Source organism: Schistocerca cancellata, chromosome 3 (genome assembly GCF_023864275.1).
Source record: "Schistocerca cancellata isolate TAMUIC-IGC-003103 chromosome 3, iqSchCanc2.1, whole genome shotgun sequence".
Taxonomy (NCBI): Eukaryota; Metazoa; Arthropoda; class Insecta; order Orthoptera; family Acrididae; genus Schistocerca; species Schistocerca cancellata.
The window spans coordinates 281365128-281390643 of NC_064628.1; the positions used below are offsets into that span (position 1 = coordinate 281365128).

General features: G+C 41.8%; 1 protein-coding gene across 1 annotated transcript in view; it reads right to left on the bottom strand.

The window, feature by feature from the left end:
- The window catches only part of LOC126176263 (uncharacterized), a 204797-nt gene that overhangs the window by 91788 nt on the left and 87493 nt on the right, over positions 1 to 25516 (bottom strand). The window contains exon 3 of the mRNA XM_049923410.1: positions 9932 to 10030. Coding sequence (XP_049779367.1) covers positions 9932 to 10030 — 99 coding nt within the window. The remainder of the gene's footprint in view (positions 1 to 9931; positions 10031 to 25516) is intronic.

Genomic DNA, 25516 nt, shown 5'->3' on the forward strand with positions numbered 1-25516 from the left:
ACACCAGATTGCAGGGGCTTAGACAGTAGTTGCTGATTCTGATTGGCAAGAGCCACTTTTAAATTTGACTCACTAACGAATCCCATTTAATATCACCATAATACTGCTCTGCCTCACACGAATTAGAGAAACAGAATGCCAGGGTAATTCTGAATCTGCTTGTCAAGGAGATGCACGATATTCTCCAAGACGATACCCGAAATGACCTAACAGACGCGACCAGAACATGATCAGCGACGATTTCATATAGCAGTGAAAAAGTTCACAACTAGATAATAAGCATAGGCCTACTTATCAATCAGAAAGGACACAGAGGCTTTGTTAAGTTACGCTAGCAACATTTAAGTCTGTAGAAATTGTTACAGTCAAAGTTGTACTTAAAAACAACAAAAAAATCTTTACCTACACATCTCTTCATAGTTTGACTTTGTCGATATACTATAAATGATTGGGCCAACGGCCCTGCCGCAGTGGTAACACCGCTTCCCGTCAGATCACCGAAGTTAATCGCTGTCGGGCTGGACTAGCACTCGGAAGAGTCTGCCGAGCACTGGTGGCCAGACTGGTGCTCTCAGCCCTTTTGAGTCAAACTGAGGAGCTACTTGAGTGAGAAGTAGCGGCTCTGGCCTCGGAAACTGACATACGGCCGGGAGAGCGGTGTGCTGACCACACGCCCCTCCATATCCGCATCCAGTGACGCCTCTGGGCTAAGGACGACACGGCGGCCGGTCGTTACCGTTGGGCCTTCATGGCCTGTTCTGGAGGAGTTTAGTTTTTAGTTTACTATAAATGATTAAAAAACTTACTGTGACGCTGCTGTGGAGCTGCCATCAGATACGGGTCAGGCCTTAGCAATCGACGCATTCTCCTTCGAACAAAGGTCCTCGACCCGTCTTTGTAATATTCCTGTGGACTATGACGTCAGAGGTCCATTTTCCTAATATTTACAGTCTCTCATAACACTGCTTGAGAATTTGGTGGTCATGATAACTCCTTAAAAACGTGTTTTTGTGAATGGGACTATTTGTTTTTCTCTCCCACCTGCCAGGTCTTGGGACGAATCCAGCCTATTTTTGCTTAGGGGTTTCTGCCCCTGCCACTGCGTCTTACTTTTAGTTTTTCCCGATAGTATCTTTGCATCAACGCTCCGACTCCGCCTCCACAGCGGCCCTCCGAACTACGATGGGCGGACGCGGCTGTCGTGACCTCCAGCGAATTCTTATGCCGGCGCTCAATTAACATTTAACTATCTACCGATCCAGAGGTCGGATTACCATACTGTTTGTAGCAATCAACATTAAATTAAATACAGTTCACTAATCATATGTTCCACTATCCTTTCTTAGTATAATGTAATGACTTCATTACTCAAATTAAGCAGTAGGAAATGAGTGTGGTCAGTGAGATAGCAGGTCATTGCCATGTTTCAGTGTATGACTCTGTATGAGCCCTAATTTCTCTCCTCTTGTCTTCTTGGTTTCGCGAAAATGTCGTCGTCATCTCTCAAGGGATTCGTATCAGAGTTTATGAAGTATTTCCGTAATACTCGCGTGTTTATGGTATCTAGTAGCACGCCTCTGAGCTGCTTCGATGTCTTCCTTTAATCTGATCTGATGGGCGTCCAAAACAATCGAGAAGTGCTCAAGAATGGTCGCAAAAATGCTCTTTGTGCGCTCTCCTTTATAGATTAGCTATACTTTCCTAGTATTCTCTCAAAAAGCCGAACTAGACCATTCGCATTCCTTGCTACAGTTCTTATGCGCTCCTTCCATTTTATGTCGCTTCGCAACGGTACTCTAAATATTTCGTCGAAATGACTCTGTCAAGCGGCACACCTTAACAAGGCACTCGACCATTAAAGGATTGTTTTCCCCCCTCATCTGCATTATCTTACAGTTTTTTGCTGTTAGAGCAAGCTACCATCCATCACAGCAAATAGAAATTCTGTCTCAATCATTCTGTATCCTCCTCAAGTCACTCTATGACGTCACTTTAGCGTACCCTGCAGTGTCATCAACAAAGGGCCGCAGACTGCTACCTCCTCCCTGTCAGATCGTTTATGTGTGGTGTATAAAGGGCGAGAGCGCCCCTATCACACTTCCCTGGGAACTCCTGACGCTACCACCTTGTTTCTGACGAACGGTCGACGACAATGCACTGGTTGTTGTTACCGTAATTTAAGGACTGCAAATCGCACTTTTTTCTTCGAAAAATTACCTCCAAAATTCAGATGCGTATTATGCTCGAAATTAATGTACAAATGGCAAGTGTTTGATTTAAAATTCCCGCCAGTCTTAAAAATGGCCATATATTCGGGGCCGCTGGAAAAGTATCTCTATCTGCAACATTGAATTCAACTGGCAGCAACAGAGCACCAATCAACGATCATGAGTTCCGGGATTCACAATCTTGCTAGTACTGTCTCCCTCCCACCCCGCCATCACAAACCCAGAACACTATCTAGCCTATGATGTGTCATTGCAGTCTACGGTGCCAGTGAACTTGAATTGAAAGTGATTCGTGTTGTCTGTAACAGTACAATACTTCCGAAAGTAGCTAGTTTCGTAATGGAAAAAAGGTATATATATGATGCGGACTATAAATCGAAAGTAACAGCATATGCAGAAAAACATGGAAACAGAACAGTTGCGCTATACTTCGGCTCTCCACAAAAAAAAAAAAAAAACAAAAAAACAAAAAAAAGCGTTTGGCGGGGTTGTACAGAAGAACTGAAAAAAAAATCAGGAAGACTAAATGCGCAAATAGAGCACTGAATGCAAAAGGACCAAAACTAGAAGCTGACATATTGAAATGGATTCAAGGAGACCTGCAAAATGGCATTGGAATTAATACAAAAATGATTCACATACATGCTCGTAAGCTAGCGCTATAGTGGGACCTGACACATTTTAAGGGTAGAGTTGGTTGGTGCTACAGATTTATGAAGCGTCATAGACTTAGCATGCGAACCAAAACCAAAATATTTCAGAAAAGTCACTAAACTTAATCCAATGATTATTTTCAAGCACAAAACAATGCCAAAAATCTTCTGAAATAACGACAAGCGTTGTTGTTCACGTACAGGACAAGGGTTGGGTGGACAAGGCTGGTATGAAATTATGGATTAATAGTGTGTGGGAGAAAAGGAAAGGTGCTTTACTGAAGAAGAATTCTCTTCTAGTGCTATATCAGTTTAGTAGTCATTTGAAAAATTCCTTGAAAGAGAAATTGAGGCAGGTAAACAACGGAGATTGCTGTTACTTTGGGAGGATTTACTTCACAACTGCAAACTCTTGATGTCTCGATAAATAACCATTTATGGTTTATTTGAGAAAGGAATGGAACAAACGGATGATGGATGAAATCTAACATGAATTCACGCCGAAGGGAGTTCTAAAACGACCTACAATCAAACAAGTGTGTCAGTGAATAACACTGTCTTGGACTAGTGTAACAGAAGACATTATTGTTAAATCTTTCGAGAAGTGTAGTATAAGTAACGCTCTCGATGGCAGTGAAGACCATTTTATATTTGAAGAGGACAACGATGACGACGAAGACGAAGAAGAAGAAGAAGAAGAAGAAAAAAGTTCAGAGGATGATTTTCAGGGGTTTTAAAGGTCATTTTGGTTTTATAAACTAAGAACTTTTTTCAGTTTGGCTTAGCAATCTAATTATAAAAATGGCAAAAATGTTATTAAAAAAACTGCTTAAAAACTAAGTGCGCCTTATAGTCCGTAGCGTCTTACAGTCCGTGAAGTATGGTACCTGAAAAAGTCTTCGTGCCACTCACATAAATTCTGTGTGCGCGGGTCTTCACACACAGTTGGCTGTGGGACACACTGTCGAACTCTTGCCGGTGAGTCGCAATCTCGTTCCTTTACAAATGATGTAAGGCGTCCAGTGCGAAAACGGCCGAATGAGATGATCAACGCGCAGTGTGTGGAGTGCTTAGTTCAGGCTGGAGGCGGTTCTGGGCTGTTTTAGGGGTGTTTTCCGTACCATGAATTTGGCCCACTCATTCAAATTACCAACAACATGATCTATAATGTCTGTTTCAACACTTTCAGTGCCCGAGTGCTAGACCAACAACCCCGAATTAGGAAAGCTCTAAGCGGATCTAATCAGCAATCGGAGATAAGCGGATCTAATCAGCAATTGGAGACTTTAAGTGGATGTGACCCACCTACAGAAACTTGTGGAGTGTCTTCCGTGCCGAATTGGGGGATTATCAAGACCGTGAAGCGGTGTTACACTGTTTTAGCCTGACATCTCCTGAGGTCGGCTAACTTTTTGTCTGCTGTGCTTACTATAGTGTGCGTTCAGGCTAGAGGAAAGCACTCAGACTGTTTGTACCACCGCAATAATGGCTCCTGACGAAATGCGACCTACACTGGATACCTAACCGCTTTTATGACCGTGCTGAGGATTTCTTGACAAATACAATCACGCACGATACTTTGGCGAGAGAACTATAGAGAGACACCCATGCAACTTCGTGCGTCCATGAGGAAAGCGAATCAGTACTGATTCCACAGATACTACACATCCTGAAATTACAACAGAAACTTCGTCAATGAAATGTGTAGTTTTCAACCGGCACCTTTTTCGTTATTTTTGTTTATCCCAAGGTGTAGAGTTTTTCCCAAGTCCCTGTTTTGGAAATAAATTTCTCAAAAAGCCTGTCTTTATTATAAACACCTCACGCTCGAATGCTACACTTTGCTAAAGCGATAACAAACGTATAATAACAATGGAATACTGAAACTGACACCATGTGTCACTGAACATTATTTACAGTTACGTAACTAAAATAACCAAATCAACAACTGTTTCAAATGCCTGTCGCAGATCTTCCTTTGCCACTTGTGTCAGTCCCTCAACATTTCACACATTAACTGATTTTCGGGCTTCTTTCTTACAAAGGATTGTCCTTTGATGAAAAAGATTATCTTTCTCAAAAGCCTGTACAGGCCATAAAATATCGTGGCATTTTGAATATTCCTATGTAGGCATTTGTCTCCGGTCAGGTGACACGAGGCTTCAACTTTGATCTCTCCTAGACCGTATGGGAGTTGTGACGTTCCGAAGGTCGTCATTAAGAATACAAAGTGACTTTTATGAAAAAATGAAGTTTGCTCGTTTTATCATGCTGTCTTCCTGCTCACAGGCAGCGGTGGAATTAACGCAGAAGGGCATGTACGCCATGTTCGCTCGACACCAATCGATATTTTTTTAGGTAATCGTTTACGCATATTATCTGCCGAGAAGTGTTACGATACAAAACTACAACCACTTCATCAATTAGTAAAAGTAACTAACGCACGACGGTACAATGGCGCTCGACCCAGAAGTTACCGGTTGTATCCACGTGGCTTATAAACTTTCGCTTCCAGTATCTGGACGGAAAAGGGAAGAAATGTGCTAACATAAACTTTCTGAGCACCGAACTGTACTTCGATCCTCTCGATTAAATTCGAAATTGCTCACCACTGTCTTGTGGAACAGTGAATTCTGTTGATAGTGAGCCTCTCGTTGGATGAGGGCATAAAACTCTGGGTGTTGTTTGAAAGGTGCGGCCAGGGGAGATGCAACAGTTTATCGTCGTGCTCACAAAGCCAGTCCTGGATGGTGCGAAGCGTGTGGACAGTAGCCCTGTCGTCTTGGAACTTAGTACCGTCCTTGGGGGACAACACTGTGTCATGGGATGGACCTGTTAAACCAAAATGGTCACATATCCTTCGTAGTAATGCGACCTTGAGGAGTACCCATGGGGACCAAATATTATACTGTATGACTGTCCAAATCATCACCGAATCCCCACCATGTTTCATTCTTGGGACGTAAATTCGACCAGAAGTTGGAAACAGTGTGAAACAGCACTCACCCGACGGAATGAGTTTCTTCCACTGCTCCAGGTATTGTGGCTTCGGCATCAAGTTTTCATTTTACAGGCAAGTGCGTCACTGATGAGTGGTTTTCGAATTCCATCAGCCCGCATCTCGTGGTCGTGCGGTAGCGTTCTCGCTTCCCACGCCCGGGTTCCCGGGTTCGATTCCCGGCGGGGTCAGGGATTTTCTCTGCCTCGTGATGGCTGGGTGTTGTGTGATGTCCTTAGGTTAGTTAGGTTTAAGTAGTTCTAAGTTCTAGGGGACTGATGACCTTAGATGTTAAGTCCCATAGTGCTCAGAGCCATTTGAACCATTTTCGAATTCCATCTCGCCCTGCTAGTCCTGCTTATGGAGCTTCATTCGTACTGTTTTGGTGCTGTTAGGTCTCGCTAGTGCGATATTCAGTACTGCAGTCACTTTTGTAAATTTATCCTCTTAAATTTCGTCACAATCGTATTCGATGATCGTTTGGCACCATAACACATTAGTTGCGTTGTTACTTAGCGGATACCGTTTCCCCACTTTCCCTGCATGCAGTGTAAATGTTCAGTGTGTAAATATTCGATGCCTCTTGAAACACCAAAACACCTCTGTTACCATGGTCACGCAAGCGTCACCATACGGGAACCAACGTTCTGCCCACATTCGAACTCACTTAGCTCCGACACGATGCATTAATACAGAGTGACAAGTACCGAACTATATGAAAAGAAAAACTTAAATTCCTTATAAACTACGGCATGCACACACTTTATTAAACGTGTAAGAGTCACTACAATATTCGGTTTTAGGTTCTAACATGTTCGATATGTCTGCCGTCACTGGCGATGATGTGGCGCAGACGAATAGCGAAATTCTGCAAGGTCCGCTGAAGAATCGAAATATCGATGCTGTCGATGACCTCCTGAATGGCTGTTTCCAGCTCAGCAATAGTTTTGGAGTTATTGCTGTACGCCTTGTCTTTAAAATAACCACACAAAAAGAAGTCGTATGTGTGTTCAGATCCGGAGAATATGGCGGCCAATCGAGGCCCATGCCAGTGGTCTACAGGTACCCCAGAGTCAGAATGTCGTCTCCAAAGTTCTCCTCCAGGACATTAGACACTGCCCTCCTTCGATGGAGTCGAGCTCCGTCTCGCAGGAACTACATCTTGTTAAAAGCAGGGTCACTTTGGATAATGGGGATGAAATCATCTTCCAAAACCTTCACGAACCGTTCGATGATCACCATACCATCAAGGAATATCACACCGATTATTCAAAGACTGGACATTGCACTTCCGCACCGTTACCCGTTCAGGGTGAAGAGACTTGTCGATTGCCAAATGCGGATTCTCAGTCCCGCAAATGCGCCAGTTTTGCTTATTGACGAACCCATCCAAATGAAAGTGGGCTTCGTCGCTAAACCATACCATACTCACATCAAAGTCCTGTTCGTCAGTTCTTTGGACAATAGTTGTTGGTGAAAAGCAACCGCTGTTCCATGGCCCTGGGGCTTAATGACTGTTGGGTTTGAATTTTGCTGGCTGCTGTGTCCGAGCGGTTCTAGGCGCTTCAGTCCGGAAATGCGCTGCTGCTACGGTCGCAGGTTCGAATCCTGCCTCGGGCATGGATGTGTGTGGTGATCTTAGGTTAGTTAGGTTTAAGTAGTTCTAAGTCAAGAGGACTGATGACCTCAGATGTTAAGTCCCATAGTGCTTAGAGCCATTTGAACCATTTTTTTTATTTGAATTTTGTATGGGAAGAAATGCAGGTCTTCAACAACAATCCGTCGTAGTGTCTCCCGGTTGATTCTTACATGTTGTACAGCTCATCTGATTTCCCGGGGTTCGTTTGAAACGCAGCACGTGCCTTCTCAATGTTTTTAGGCGTTTTCACCATTTTTGAATGACCGACATGGCCAACATTGTCATCACGAACGCTACCCGTTCTCTCGAAATTGCGAATCAAATTCTTGATCGTTAGCACACTTGGACAGGTTGTCTTCAGCTTGAACTCGGTCGCAAACTTCCTTTGAGTCGCAGTTGGGCTAATATTGCTCGCATAATAGGCCTTCACAAGCGCTATACGCTCAGGCAAGCTGTACCGAGGCGTTTTCACGTGCAAATGGGCAACAAAAATAAGGCGCGTGCGCATTCTCATACTTATTCTCATCATGTCCCGCGGCCAACCGTACAGTTTGAACGTCCTAGCGCAAACCGTTGAGAAGTTGTGACGATTTTATTTCAAATAGTTCATTAACTGTCGCCCTGAAAGTACAGAGAACACTCTTCTCACGACTGACACTTGCAACGTATCGAGCGCATTGCACAGGTGCTGTTCGTGGACACCTATAACAGCGCAACCTGCAGACTTGAGTAACATCTGCATTTATGTCCAAATACGGATTTCTCGCTGTGTCTCCATGTATTTGTCCTACTTTGTACATCCGTATATATATATATATATATATATATATATATATATATATATATATATATATATATATATATATATTGATTTCGTTACTTGCCATCCTCTGAAGCAATGCTGCTACAGATCATATAATATGCAGTAATTCCATAAATAGACTAATGGCCACATCTCACTATAAACTTTGTTGATAAACTTCTGTAAAAGACAGTTCATAATATGTTTGACACTGTGATGGGGCACTTGACGAAAGTTGGAGCATGGTCGTAACTTTTGTAAATGTACAGTCATAGATGTTCAGTAGTGCAGTGCAGGCTTAGGACAATGAGACAATGGTTCAGATGCTACCGGGGAGAGTGTGTTTCGTATAACTGCCTGTAGCTCCTAATTTAGCTGTCTCATGATTTCTTTAATTCATTCTTCTTGAATGCTATACTAGTACATTCATCTAGCCCACGATCTATTTCCAGTTTTATCCTTGTGAAGTTCCGTTAGTGCCCCTTCTACAATTTCCTTTGTGTCGACGATAAATTAATCGCTTATCTCCCGTCCTTCCTTTTTGTAAAATGTAGAGTGTTCGCCACCTCTAAGTCATGGTAGAATGGATGTTTTAAAACATGTTACTGGCCGATCTTAAGCATTTCATAATGCATAATAAAATAAAGAAAGTAAATTATCATCTTTGAAAATACGGTTTAATCGAACCTTCGTTCCTCATATGTGTTTTTTGAATTTACTTCAATTTTTGCAGAAAGGTATATCTAGCAGTTTCGAAGATTCGAAATAACATTTTCTTAACGAACGCTGAAATTCTGATCACATACTCAATAAACAATGTTAATGAGCGTAGGGCTATGTATTATAAGGCATTATAAGCAGTCATTGATGAAGCATGTTCTTTCACGGTATGTGTGAATATGCGAACACACTTGGAGAATGTTCGGCTTACTGCACTGGAAAAAATTGTGCAGGGGACCTAACAAAATATTAACTTTGGCAGATGAGCGAAAATCTACTTAGGTTTGCACTTCCTTTTTCGTAGTGTTGTGACCTACGTTTCAATGGTGTACTATGTGCATGCAGTGTTTGTGTACTCGCGTCCGGATGGTATCAGACGTTTACCGCACCAACGAAAACTAACCTCTCAGATAACCTCTGCATCAGTAAATAGGAAAAGTTTTGACTCACTTTTGGAAACTTTGGTAAGAACACAGTTTTCGAGAAGATATGTATACTTAAATTGTAGACGATGTTCATCTGTTATAACTACCATTGTTAACTTCGGGAAATGAAATGACTGCGGCTAATTTACCCTTAAAAATGATATTAATTCAGTTCGCATCACACTGCAAATTTTTGATTACATCCTCTTCAAAACCAAAGCAATAAATAAACAAACTGATTACATGTCTACTAAAGATTATGGTGTACTCCATGCTAAAGTAATAAATACTGGTGCGACTTCACAACCTCGAACGATATCTTTGCCAATAACTGTGTGACACCCACATCGCAAACACATTTTCACTAATTAAAAAAGTCAAGTTGGACCTTTTAACTGAGCAGGAAATTCTTGGGTGCAGTACGCGCATGGTGTTCAGAATTTCATGGATTGAGCAAAGACCTTACCCAAAGAGTATGTCTCCTTACAGTCGGCGTCCACTGCTGCAGCCATGAATGCCATCTGGGAGCTGAGCTCTGAACTACAAGCGTCATAGACTCGTAAACCTGCAAATGAGGAAGAAGTTGTAATTTTTTGCGTCACTAATTAGTACTGGTGTACTGTGTACATACAAACATGAATACAATGTAAGGCATACCGATAAACTATTTAAATAAAGATTCATGACTGATCAAACGTAGCTGTTAACACCCAGGTAATCATGACCTTGGATTCTTTATTTTCACCATCTGAGGGTTGGAAATTCTCTTATTGGGAAAGAAAACGTCTTGGCTACTATACAATTTGCATTCACTACTCGGAATAAGCTCCTTCAGCGATAGAGTCCTTATCGGCATGCTCCGGGTCGTCTCTCTCTTCATCGCCTGATGTTGCTACCGTTGCCGAAATTTCGTGTTCCTCGACTGTCGGGGTCAGTGTCTTTGTGCAGTCGCCGTCATCGCATGTAATCACCGTCATTGCCGACCATTTTCGCAGTTTTCATGTCACCGTCATCATCTCGTTAGTCTTTGTGCCGCCATCGTCTGTCGACATTCGTGACGCTGCCCCTCACCGCCTATCATCTTCAGTGAGGCAGTTATGAAACTCGAAGTATTTCGTCGCCAACATGGCCTTGTATCTCTTTACATTTGTTGTCTCTCCTATTTTCCGGCCACCTAGTGTAGCAAAGAATTTTTCAGCTCCCTACACCTAACCTCATTGGTTGTTACCACCTTTCTCACTACTCTATCCATAGAGTGTCTCAAAGCTGTCCTCCCCCTTATGTTTCCACTGTCAGTTACTGCGCCAACCATATCTTTTTCAGCCACAGTTCCATCTCTTACATCGCACATAAACAATCGAGGCCAATGGCTCTACAACAGTGTTATTAGATGTCTCAATTTTCGCCGGTCTTCCCGATATTTAGGGGCGTGCTGACTCAGTCGTGTAAGGTCCGTTGAGCCATAACAGCATCTTTTCTGCTACTGCGCTCGATGCCGTGACATACTCCACACCAGCCGTCGGCCCCATGTGGGCCAATCAGCTTTGACTACATCTAGCCGCATCATCTACTAGCCACTGGTCTACGAGCCGCTGCCAGACCTCACTGACTCTCGATCCGATGCCGTAAAGAGGGGACCACCCTTACCACATCATACGGTCACGGGGCGCCACCAAGAGGTCCTGGGTTCTGTACGTGCACGTCAGCGTGTCTCACGCCTGAGCGATCGCCCGCTGCCATGGCCGGGTGTTCTACATTAGCGCCTGCAGTCTGCCAGGCATCTGACGTCAGTCTTGCATCACGAAGGCCACCAGCGACTGCTACTCCGCTCAGGCAGCTCTCAGCCGCCCTTGCATCCTCACCCTGCCACGAGCAGAGCACGCCGTCGTGTGTTTTGACAACACTGCCAGCACTGCTGCTGCTGCCTGGGGAGAGGGGGTCAACGCAAGCTGTCGATTTGCTGCCATCAGACTCTGTATGGGAGTCTCACTGAATGTAGGATGATGTTGCTAATGGAGCATTTCTGATTCCACGACTGCCGAGGAACTGGTAATACGCATCCCAAGTCCAGCGCACGTCGTCCTGGGACGACCATCCTGGCACGTAATGGCATCCGCAACCTGCGACACGATTGTTGGTCGGATAACCGATCTGTAACTTCCATATACATTTATTTACAACTGTAGACTGATGAAACATAAGTATGCAATACGGTTGGAACAGAGTAGTTTGTTCGTATCACCACGCCTTCTGTGAACTGCCTTGTATTGCCTCTTCGCCCTGATTATCAGAAAATTTGCTCCTGCATTTTCTTTTATTTCTTCATTGGCAGCTAATTGTTTCCTTTCTTTCAGTATTCTCCACATGGTTTTTACTTCATCTCTACAAACAAGGGTAGTTTTATTTCTGTCATTCCTGTGATTAGATTTTGCTCCACGTCGTTCATCAATCATGCTAGGAATGTTACGGCGGATTTGATCCAGGTCATCATAGGAATCAGACTCGTCTGATATTCCATCTACGAAGTCACGCAGCGATTAAGCTTGAAACAGGACACCAAATCATAGGCTATCCTGATTACGTTAAACGGGCTAAAAGTGCTTCTGTCTCGTACTACTAGAAGTAATGTACTACGCTCCCGGAGTCACTTAACACTTCCCACTGCCACATTTGTCGGAGGGCTTAGAGAGGGGATGGAGCATCTACGTCGACAGCTTCTATGTCTGATTGTTTCGTTATTCCTTCATGGGCATACAGATTTTAAGAGAGGAAGTACAGTGTTATTCGTAAGCACCTCCAGTGTTTCAAAAGACGGCTGTGAGAAAACTGTGTCATGCAGAAATGAGACACATACAGTCTTAAATAAGACCGTGATTGGCACTGTACATAGATGGTAAAAGATACCGCCTTACTTCTTTCACAGCCCAATAGAAGGAACCTTTGTTCTTCGTGAATGTCCGCAAAGCATTAATTTACTTTGAATTCTCGACCGAGCGACACAAGAAGAGACGTTAGTGCCGCTCGACGTCGCGTTCTGACGCTGTGTTTCTCTGCTGCCACCGCAAAGGCCCGAAAATGAGTCATTCTGCGGCGTCTAAATATATGAGGAAATCAAGTATTTTATTCAAAAGTTGATAACACGCTGTAAATTGGTTGAAACTTGGATGATTTTGAAGAACGTGGCTCAGTCACTTTCCAAAAGTGGAAAAAATTATTATTGATCTTTGTTCGGGAAACACATTCTTAACATTGCGTCAAGTGTAAACAAAATTCACTTTCAAACCGCTGCCAACGCTTATTCGACGCATTTGGAGGTTTCTTCCACGTGAATACTTGGAAAACTTTGTTCCAAGAATGCCTTGGAGATGTCAACCAGTTATCGGGTGACTGGACGTATTATTAGTTGTAACTGCATCTCTCTGTTGTTTATATGTTATGTATGTACATGTTTTAGATTCTTGTCAGATGCATTTATCTGCTTAGTAACAGGACCACGATTATACTTAACGGACTCTATCAGTGGATAGAAAATCCTTCCAAGATTATTACTTGCATTGCACATGCTCAATACAGACACCGTTCGACGCGCCAAATGTCACTATTTACATACATTTCATTGAAGTCGTTGACAAGAATTTTTCAGGAAGGCACAACAGCAGCCTGCTTTCGAAACCTGTTCATTGGATTGCCGACCTGCAGGTCCGATCTAATTCGATGTGGCAATACGGGGCGGGTGACTTGGCAACATGTTCTGACTTGGCTGCCCCCTAATGTTATTACGCCAAAAACGAACCGAAATTTCGAGAGATGCTCAGTCCACTGACATGTGTCATTTTCCTGTTCGTCTCGTACGCTTGTACATTCGTCTTTTGAAATTCGAGGGGTACTCATGAACAGACCTCAATAAGGCATAATGTTAGACGGAGTGCTTCCAGATTGCTAACCAGTGGTCCTAGTGGCTCCACTGGAGACGTCATAAGAATCTACCTTCTGGCTTAGAGTGCTTTAGCGGTTGATGCTGCTTTTGGAGTTAAGCTGTCCGTCGATCTCTGTCCGTGATCACACTTAAGATCCCAGGGACATTCTGATACAGATGTGTTTATTAGTCGTTGTTCTGCAGCCCTCTGATCACATGGGCGTACGGTCAGTGACAACACCAACATCTGTTCTTTAACGGCAGTGTATCAGAAAGTGTACAGATGTTGTAAGTAATTAAAGTATTAAAATTCATGCACTTTTTAAGTAAAAATAGGGATGATTCGCTTTAGGTTTTTTAAAAGATATAAAGCCAGGTTGTTTATAATTAAACTATAAACACAAATTTTCCATTGCTTTTCAATTAGCTTCTAATGATAACGGTAGGAGATTTTTGGGGCTACCAGCGAATAGAGATGGTTGAGGAGTGGGATTTTATTGATTCTGAAAATGAATTTTTAGATTATTTCATTTAACGAAGTGTTTGGAAAAGGAAAACTAACTAACCTAGGGACATCACACAACACCCAGTCATCACGAGGAACGTGTAGGAGCGCAACCTCGATGTAGAGAGGGAAAAGAGGTTTACATGTGGAAGGATGCTTAGATCTCTGTAGGATGCTTAGATCTCTGTACGGACTGCATTATTAGGTAATAGGAGGTGTTTAAAGCTTCTTCTCCATTCCTGCAATATGAAGGACAATAATGCCTACTCCGAATTTAAAAATAAAATATGGACTGAACATTACAATATTAACTTTCTGAAGAAAGGCAGGATAACACCTGCAGCCAAACCAGAGAAAACTCCTGATGTGATGGCATCACAACCACGTGCAACATTGTTACAATGCCTTTACAAGGAGTTGGAAAGAATGCAAAAATTCTGGTTATCATGATGTCTTGAATAAAAATACCAAGAGTGAAGCCATAAGGCGGGTTTCCGTAAAGGGGAAGGTACTGAAGATATTCTTATGATTTTGTTCAGTGATATACAGCTCTTTTTCAGCACAAACGCCTATATTTTAGCTCTTTATCTGGATCCATGTAGCGCACCATCCCACATATCTGTCATCGTTTCTCTCTGATCGGTTGCTACTTGGACATATAGTAGGTGTAAGAGCCACGAATATGGGGTTGCTGCAACAATCCGTTTCTCATGTTTCCTGTTTAGTGTCTACAACAGTTTTTCAGACACAGTCTGGTGGCAGTTATACCTCTAATGACAATTCCAAAACCAGTGACTCTGTTGAAAGTGCATACTACATACCAGTAGGTTATTAGCGAGAGTATCACAAAATAACTCATTTATTTCAGGGTCACTGATAAGGACTTCCAGTGTCAGGTTACACATTTGGGAAACTTGTATTCAAGGACACCCTCATCCACCCCCCTCACCCCTAGGAATTCATCAAGGTCACACAGGAAAGCTCCCACACACCTTAGGCAGCTGTGCAACCTAATTCGAGGTTATGTCATAACTCAGTACTGGTCACATGATATAAAATTGGCAGGAAGCCCCTGAACCAATGGGAGCACATTAAAAATAGTGGGAAACCCCTGGAAAAACAAGATTTGAACTACCTCTCCTCCCCCTTATCACCTTTTATAAGTAGCTCAACGATGCGGGCCTCTTAATTCGATGTCTGAGCATTGTGGGAGAGAGGTTCAGGCTTGTTATAAACAAATTAGCAATAATTCTATAGTGACAGAGTTTACAGATAATATCAGTGATGTAAGAAATTAACTAATAATTTCTTATAAACAAGTTCGTTTTTAAATACTTATAATTTTATTATTTACATATATTTTTTCTTTTTAGAAATCTGAGTGTTACACAGTTTTTTATTTACAATCATCTGTTATTCATACAGTATTTTTATATACAATAATTTTCAGTTTATACATATATATATATAAACATTAGGTTTATTTAAAAGTAATTTTAATTTTTTTCTGACCTATGACTATAGGGACAAAAAGAAGAAGAATTAAATACTACATTTCCCATCATTTGTCTATTTACATGTTTCTTCTGACTGGTTACATCAACATTTAATATATATACAGCATACATTTATCTTTCAGTATATACAGTATTCACATTTACGATCATTTCTTTCTATTTCTATTTCAATCAGTTCTTTTCTATACACATACATGAGAAACAGGGACTACCAGAGTCAGGTGAAGAAAGAACCATTCACATTCACTCTCTCTCTCTCTCTCTCTCTCTCTCTCTCTCTCTCTCTCTCTCTCTCACACACACACGCACACACACACACACACACACACACACACACACACACACACAAAACTATGAAAGCAGTTCATCAAACTGTTCTGCACACTATCACACATACACATCAACTGTTTGCAAATAAATACACAGTTACACACTCAGTCACTCCATTGAATAGTGTGAGAATGGTAAGACGTTGATCCCATCCCCATATATAAACCAATTGTCGCCATGATGGGACAGCCCTACTTGCACTTGCAGTGCAGTACATATCTCACAGCGTCTCAAAAGAAATATTACCTGGTACAACAAATGTGGAGCTGTGCCAATGCACTCAAGGAGACATCTACTGCAATCTTCAGTTGTGAAGGCCTTTTGTGACCCTACAGTGCACACCCTTAAACTTCTCTGGGTGGCACCTGCATCTGTATGGTATGCACATATCTTAGATCTGTGTCCCACAAACTCACAGTCTGAGATCCATTCGCCTCGTCTTTCATCAGGCTCATAACCTTGTTTGAGTTGTAATTCCAAAAGGATTATCGGCCACATACCCAGATGTCGAATGTTTGGGGATCGTAACTAATTACTTCATACAGATCACAGCTTTTCACCCAGTAGAGGAAACTGCCTTTATCCATATAAAGTAACTCGGGATTAGCAAAGTTCTCCATTCAAACTACTAGTACAATCCATACATGTGGTGTTTGGAGAGGTCCAGAACACTCAACCAATGTAGGCAGGACTCATGAACTGCAATGGAACCTTGGCCATCTCTGCAGTGACTAACCCAACATTGAATATGGCGACCTGCTTGAATTTTGGTCTGGCGACGTAATCTCTTCCTCGATAATTACCCCTCCCCCATCCCACCAGTAAACTTAATGTCTTTTGCACTATTCTATAACATTTTCAATACAATTTACTGAAACTGAATTGGTCACTGACTTGTAAAATTCTTGTTAAAAATCACACATCACAAGAACCCTCTATTCGATGTTAACGTCAGTATACTCCAACAACCAGAAATTCTGGTTGTGGAAATTCAGTAGGTGATACTAACAAGTTTTTATCCTCAACCTGAGACATAGCTGGAGAGTTCTGTGCTGCATAATATAGCGTTGTTTGTTCCTCAGCACTGTCAACAGCTTCGGGATAGAACCATTTTACGAAACTAGGTGCTTAGGACACAGGGGCAAGTCGCTGTACTCGTCATGTAAATGGATGGGATATTCCAGTTCTGCCTCCAGGACATACCCCTCTTCAGCATCCTCTGCCTTATCATGGACTCTTTCCTTCAGAGTGATGACATCTGCAGGCAACCATCAGAACCCTCCAAACGGTAGTGTTTGTTGGAACGTGTTCCAGTAGAGGTTGTTTACATCCATTAAAGGATGTAACTTAAATCGTCAGATAGCCTGTATGCCTCCTCACTCATTTGTGTGTTATTCACCCTCATGGACCTGTGAACACACTACCAATGTTCCCTGAAAATCCCATGTTCAAAGAAGAGCAGCATATCAACATTGGTTAACAGTTCTAAGCTGATGTGCATCTTCTGTAAATGTTTTCTACCACCTATAGCTCAGGTACGGTGAAACAGAAGGTATGATCCAGATGTATATGTGCAGGCACTGTCTCTCTAACTCTTGAAGATGTCGAAGAGACGTATGCATCTGTATACATATATAATCTAGCATATTCTCCTAAATCAGGGATGCCAAACTCCTTCCAAACGTTCACGGTGTGCTCATATGCTGCATCTGCTGTGGCAGTGCCTGTTGGTTTACTGAAGAACAGGGCTATGTCGGGCAATTTGCTTTCATAGAGTCTCTCAATAGAATCCAGGTATTTGTATCGAAAGACCCTTTCTTTGTCACAAGTAGAAACTATACATCATCGGTATATGCTCTGGTGATATACATATCCTCATGATGCATCTCTCAGCACGTTTCTGAAGGGACGTCTGTATGAATTGAACTGAATCTAAGAATCAGAGATTTAGTCTTGGTGTGATTCTCTTGTAGAATGTAATGTACTTCTCAGTGATGTAAGGGATGACACTGACCTTATCACCCTTCAATCAAAATTACCCAAGTATTGAACGAGAAAATGGGCATCATGCTTGCTCAAACTGTGGAAAAATATGAGTATGTGCTGTGCCAGTTGGTACTTCAAGTTGTGTGCATTGTGAGCTGCACTACATAACTTTCCCATTAGATGACAACGATCTCGATATAGAGTTAATGCTTCTCTACGTAACGGAAGCTCACAAATGTAACACTCAAATGCCTACTCATACAACGCATCATTCTCCTTCAAGTCAGTCATGAAGACATGTTGTAATAGATCACATCAGCTTCTCACAGAAGTTTTTCGAGTTCAGCAAGCAACCATCTCATACAATTATCCTCAATATAAGATTTGAATTTGTTGTGCTTGGAGTCACATGAGCATTCTACTTGACATCTGCCACATATGGTACATGTCGTTCTGTGAATGTAGTATGAGAGGCAGAGGATCATCTTCACAATGAACCATAGGAGCTACAAGGCATTCAGAGTTCCCACTAGTGATGAAGACACATTGCTCTTGGTGGTGAGCCTCCTTAAACTTTCTAGAAATTCACTCTCGCTAAAAGAGTTGAGGCAACCACCGCAAAAAATAACTTCGTCAGTTACGTTTTGAGGTTTTGGGTGAAAGTAGGTGGTAAATTTTTCTAATCCACTGTAACACCGTAATTAACACTGTAAATATTTTGTACTAATTATGTATTTTTCACTATGTAATGTCCTTGACCTATTGTAATGAAGTGGAAAGTTGTGTAAAATGTTTTCTCTTTACTATTTAAATTCTTTGTATTAATTGAAGGAAAATATTATATAATTATTTGGCTTTTGTGTCGAGATGTTAATCTACTTGAATATTAAGATTTTTTAAAAACTGTTTGTTTACAGCTATGTATATACTAGTTCATACCTAGGGACTTGCACTGTATAAAATGAAAAGCAACAGTACTTCCCGTTTGCAATGGAAGTGAGTTGGCACGTGTCAAAATGTGGTTGGCGCGGCCTAAAAGGTGGAATAGGAGTCATTCTGCAGCTAGCTACTGGACAATTTGGTCTGAACATCAATAGAGTGAGATGCGCAGGTGCCGGGTGAGGCTTCCAGTACCTGGATGTAATATGGAAAGGCCTCAGATGTGTGTACAGCTATAAAATGGTGCTCTATTAATGGAAAAGGCTCTAATGTTGGAAATGTCGTCGCTAAGAAGAAGATAATAGAGCCAGTTACATCCAAAGGAGAGACCAGTAGCCATTATGTACTCGTCACCGATATTGCGCAATAACTTTGGCAGTTATAAGAGGTCAGAATTTTGTCAAAATATGATCCAGTACATTTAAGTGTTGTTTAATTTGCTATATTCGGGCAAACTGCGTGAAACTTCTGTTGGTTTGGTTCCTCTCATGATACCTCTTAGAATCCATTCCACATAAATACTGACATCCGAGTATCCTGTGTGTTAAAATCTAATGCAAATAAATGGTTGACTATTTGCACAATTCTGAATGCAACAAGAGATATAGAAATACTGTGTGTTTCACTGAAATCAAGGGAGGTAGTTAGTATTGCATTTATGAAAACCTCGATAATGTTTGATTTGTTTTTAATTGAAAGTATTTGTGCTTCAAAGAACCTTTATGAAAAATCACTGGCATTAACTGTTTTAAAAGATCTGCAAGGTGAGTGAAATTTGAATAAAAGAATAATACCAAAATTTGCACCTTACAAATTGTCTCAGAAAGTGTGTTTAGTTTGCTTTATGGTAATGAGCAGTTTAAGAATCCCCAACTTTGAGTTGCTTAAAATGAAGAAACGTACATGAATAATGAATATATTAATTGCAGTTGAAGTAAATTTTGAGTTTTTATGCTTTGTTTAGTAAAAATTGGAAAGAAAGTTTGAGGGCCCTACCTAAGTCTTTGCCTATGAAAGGTACAGTTACAGTAATTGCTTTTATTCATAAAAATAGAAACAAGATTGCTTCATGTGTAAAAATCCTATTGCCAGTGACTTTTAATTATATTTGTACTATATGAAAAGTAGCTATTGAAACAGGACTATGTTCATATCCATTTTTGGTTTAATAGTGTCTTTCACAACATTTGATGATAAGATAATTTATATATGACAAAGTATTACTGTTGAGAAGAGATAAAGTGTCAATTGTGCCTGTGAGAGCTCGCACATACTATTTATGACTGCTAGTATTCACTGTATCACTTATTTTATTAGAATAGAGCTTCATTGCACTTCTCTCGGAAAGAAGTAATGGTAGCTTTCCTTTACCAAAATTCGATACAGATTCTTTAAAATTAATGTTTCATATTACTATGCCTAATTAGGCTGGTGGCCGTATTTTATTTCATTTAAGTAAACTTGTTTACTTAAGAAATTTTCCAAATTTCAATCTTCAGCTTTCAGGTTTCTTCTGTTATACTAAATTCAGGTTCGGTAAGCGAAACCCATTAGGTAACTCACGGTCTATTTACTAAAATCCTCCCAGAGGGTAACATTAACTGCATCATATCATAATTGGTAATACACTGTATGTTGATATAACACATGATGCAGTATAGTATTACACCACACATAATGTTGCCGCTCTCCCTTAGAGATTAGCTACATTTCTATGTGTTTGGGGTGCCAACCAGTTAATTTGGAAAAGTAAAGGATTCCATTTACTTTGTGCTTGACTTCTCTGTTCTGCACAGTGTGCTCAAGGTCATCTCCATCTTCTGGCTTGTCAACATACAGGGTTCAAATGGTTCAAATGGCTCTGAGCACTATGCGACTTAACTTCTGAGGTCACCAGTCGCCTAGAACTTAGACCTAATTAAACCGAACTAACCTAAGGACATCACACACATCCATGCCCGAGGCAGGATTCGAACCTGCGACCGTAGCGGTCACGCGGTTCCGGACTGAAGCGCCTAGAACCGCACGGCCACACGGGCCGGCAACATACAGGGTGTACGAAACTTTACCCCCAATAAGTGGATGAAATACATGCGAGTATGTATATATCGAAGGGAGTACACGACTGAGTGCCTTAAGGACGCTTTCTACATCTACATCTACTTGATTACTCTGCAATTCACATTTAAGTGCTTGGCAGAGGGTTCATCGAACCACAATCATACAATCTCTCTACCGTTCCACTCCCGAACAGCGCGCGGGAAAAACGAACACCTAAACCTTTCTGTTCGAGCTCTGATTTCTCTTATTTTATTTTGATGATCATTCCTACCTATGTAGGTTGGGCTCAACAAAATATTTTTGCATTCGGAAGAGAAAGTTGGTGACTGAAATTTTGTAAATAGATCTCGCCGCGACGTAAAACGTCTTTGCTTTAATGAGTTCCATCCCAACTTGCGTATCATATCTGCCACACTCTCTCCCCTATTACGTGATAATACAAAACGAGCTGCCCTTTTTTGCACCCTTTCGATGTCCACCGTCAATCCCACCTGGTAAGGATCTCACACCGCACAGCAATATTCTAGCAGAGGACGAACGAGTGTAGTGTAAGCTGTCTCTTTAGTGGACTTGTTGCATCTTCTAAGTGTCCTGCCAATGAAACGCAACCTTTGGCTCGCCTTCCCCACAATATTACCTACGTGGTCTTTCCAACTGAAGTTGTTCGTAATTTTAACACCCAGGTACTTAGTTGAATTAACAGCCTTGAGAATTGTACTATGTATCGGGTAATCGAATACCAACGGATTTCTTTTGGAGCTCATATGGATCACCTCACACTTTTCGTTATTTAGCGTCAACTGCCACCTGCCACACCATACAGCAATCTTTTCTAAATCACTTTGCAACTGATACTGGTCTTCGGATGACCTTGCTAGACGGTAAATTACAGCATCATCTGCGAACAACGTAAGAGAACTGCTCAGATTGTCACCCAGGTCATTTATATAGATCAGGAACAGCAGAGGTCCCTGGGGAACACCTGATATCACTTCAGTTTTACTCGATAATTTTCCGTCTATTACTACGAACTGCGACCTTCCTGACAGGAAATCACGAATCCAGTCGCACAACTGAGACGATACCCCATAGGCCCGCAGCTTGATTAGAAGTCGCTTGTGAGGAACGGTGTTAAAAGCTTCCCGGAAATCTAGAAATACGGAATCAACTTGAGATCCCCTGCCGATAGCGGCCATTACTTCGTGCGAATAAAGAGCTAGCTGCGTTGCACAAGAACGATGTTTTCTGAAACCATGCTGATTACGTATCAATAGATCGTTCCCTTCGAGGTGATTCATAATGTTTGAATATAGTATATGCTGAATTTCGGAAAATGGTCCAGTATAACAATTTTCTTAAAAGTGTTGAACCTCTATGTGATTGACTTGCCCCCAATGTCACACCATTTCTCCCTCAAATTTGAACGACGCTCTTCTTCTCAGCACTAGCAACATTGTCCTCTTTTGGTGGATGCGTTAGTTTATATAACGATCTGCTTTTCCCATAGCGGCGGGATACCACAGTCATTGATGTATCTGGGAAGCTCCCTTAACATAACTCTTAGGCAATCATTAGGGAAAGTGGTAAGATTTTGGTAGCCCACATTCGAGTTATCAATGCGGTCACTTGAGATCTTGTCTTCAGATGTGCCAGCAATCACTGAGTTGCCCAGTGCAGCTGCAGAACCTACTGTGTGATCTGCAACAGTGTGAGTGGAGTGCTGTTGCTGCTAGACCCAAAGTGATGTCTCAATGATCTCTCACGGTGGTGGTGGTATACGAAGTGATGCATTGCCACGATGATGTAGCAACGACAGTCTGGCTGTGCTGCAGATGACAGAATGGGCTGCTGCTGCACAGCTGGCCATGGGTACATCGTGGATGACACATCAGACTGCTGCTGCAAACTGGTCACATTTATGACATTGCAGATGGTGGATCGGCCTGCTGTACATCTGGCCTTGTTTGCATAATAACAGATGACGAATTGGACTGCTGCCTGTCCAGCCATGGATACATCACGAAGATGGGTCAATCTGGAGGTAGATCATCAGAGATGGCACACTGGGTTGCTGTACATCCAGCTGTGGGTACACCATCCTTAGGTCAGCTGCTCCACATGCAAATCCACCACCTATTGTCTTCCCCATATCTGCTGGACAGAAATACGGAAAAATATTAAATATCATGCATATTTTTTTAAAATAAAGATATATGTAGGCATCTTTAGTGTTTCTACTTATACTGAAAATTCGCAGTATCCAAATCAATCCACGGATCCCACTGACTGCTCTCTCTAGTCAGTCTAGCTCTCTTGATGACTGGTGTCATTCCCCACTAACTTATGTTGGAGAATGGGCTCATAGACTGTCTCAAAACATTCGCCTGGGATTCATCATTATCATCTAGTGCACCTATAAGCAGATAAGAACACATCAAGTTAATAATGTAAGCATGCAGTTGTGTAGCGAATTATTATTGTAGAACAAGAAGAATAGAAAGAACTACTACTCTTGTATTTGTTCCTCAATGACTGTTGTCATCCCCATGATCTCACTGTGCAGAAAGGCATTGGCTTGAATACAGAGATCTCCTGCATATTGTCATCATCATCATTATCACCATCATCATCATCATCATCAATGGTAATTACTATCGTGTCTGTGGTCTGCAGACCAAATCCATAGTCATGACCACTATCTTGTCAAAGACTCCTACAACCGACATAAAACCATAACGTTCCATAACTACATTATTCACACTATGGAAACGGAGAGAGAAAGATAATAGGTGTTTATTTTCACATGAATCTATTTATCCAGCCACCACACTTTGGAACATAAATTTGCCTTGCAAGACCTAGAGAGCACTGTCGCTCAAAAGGGGGTGATGGTAAGCTCCCAACTGCAACAGGAGAAGAAGGAGAGAAACAAATTAGTCATCAGATTGCAGCTAAAAAAAGAAATAAAAGTAATACACACACAAAAAACATGAACAGAAATCACCTCCATATACTTGTAGAATCATCGTCAGAGACCAAACTGGGTCACTTTTGAGAGGCACGTTCGTCGTCAGCAGTAGTAATACTACGATTCATTGTGCACAAAACACTGAAAGGGTTTAGGCACGAAGGGAAAAAAGAACAAGACTGATAGCAGTGGCAATGAAGGAAATGCTGGGATGGTTACTAGAGAGCTGCTCCTGCCAGTCTACGCAATAGGGGATAAAGGGAAACGCTGGGATGGTTACCACAGAGAAACACTAGAAAGTTGGCCTGTCAGTCTGCTCAAAGGTAATGGATACTGGGATACCTACTGAGAACCACCAGAGAGTCACTCTGGCCAGTCTACTCACTAGCAGCAAAAAGATAAGTGACTCCTGTGAGCAAGCGGATCAGAATGACCATCCACTCCATGCCGAAGCAGCCCTTAGCCCTTTTTATAGGAGAGAGCAGCATATTTCAGCCAATAGGAAACAAGAGCGCGAATCACTGCCTAGGCAGGTTGATTCCTGCAAGCATAGGGACGAGTGAGTCAGTGTCTGCCCACTATCATGACATGGCATCTTGTGATGAAAAGAAAGATATTTTCTTGTCACCTTGCAGCAGCACTATCATGCTGATCTTATTATCTTTCAGTGCACTATATCGTTTTTTAAGGCTGACATGGGCTAGAGCACACCCAGAGAATATTTTTTCAGTTGTTTCCAGGACGTCCCCATTAACGGTAGAATTTTTACCTCTTCGGTCAAGTGCAGGCAATCGCAGGCGTTCACCAACTGCCATTATCCGAAGAGTACTGCCGACACTGCTGCAGTACTGCCAGCAGCTTGTGCTGCTGTTGGTTTGGGCATGGCTGGCTGAGGCGGCTCGGCTCTAAGCTCTGGCCCTGATGTACTGTGCTCACATGTATCTGTATATAAAAAGGAGTTGTGAAACAGACGTCGCAATGAAGAACTTTTTCGTTTTGTTTTTGAGTCCTCGGTCTTCTGACTGGTTTGATGCAGCCCGCCACAAATTCCTCTCCTGTGCTAACCTCTTCATCTCAGAGTAGCACTTGCATCCTCTGGCCTGAATTATTTGCTGGATGTATTCCAATCTCTGTCTTCCTCTACGTTTTTTACCCTCCACAGTTCCCTCTAATTCCATGGGATGTACTCCGTGGTGTCTTAACAGATGTCTTACCATCCTGTCCCTTCTTATTGTAAGTGTTTTCCATATATTCATTCCTTCGTCGATCTGCGGTAACCTTCTCTTTCCTAACCTTATAACTCCATCTAATTTTTAATATTCTTCTGTACCACCAGATATCAGATGCTTCGATTCTCCTCTGTTCAGGTTTACCAACAGTCCATATTTCACTACCATACAATGCTGTGCTCCGAGTGTACATTCTCAGAAATTTCGTCCTCAGATTGATACGAGAATACTTCTCTTGGCCAGGAATGCCTTTTTTGACCGTGTTAGTCTGCTCTTGATGTCTCCTTGCTTCGCCCGTCTAGGTTATTTTACTGCCTAGGTAGCAGGATTCCTAACTTCATCTACTCCATGATCATCAGTCATGATGTTACGTTTTTCACTGTTCTCATTTCTGCTACTTCTAATTACAGTTCTTTCGTCTTTCTTCGATTTACACTCAGTCCATATTTTGTACTCATGAAATTGTTCATTCCATTCAACAGTTCCTGTAATTCTTATTCAGTTTCACTGAAGATAGTAATTTCGTTAGTGAATTGTGTCACTGAACTTTTATTCCCTCTAGAATCTTTCATTTATTTCCATCATTGCTTCTTCAATGTA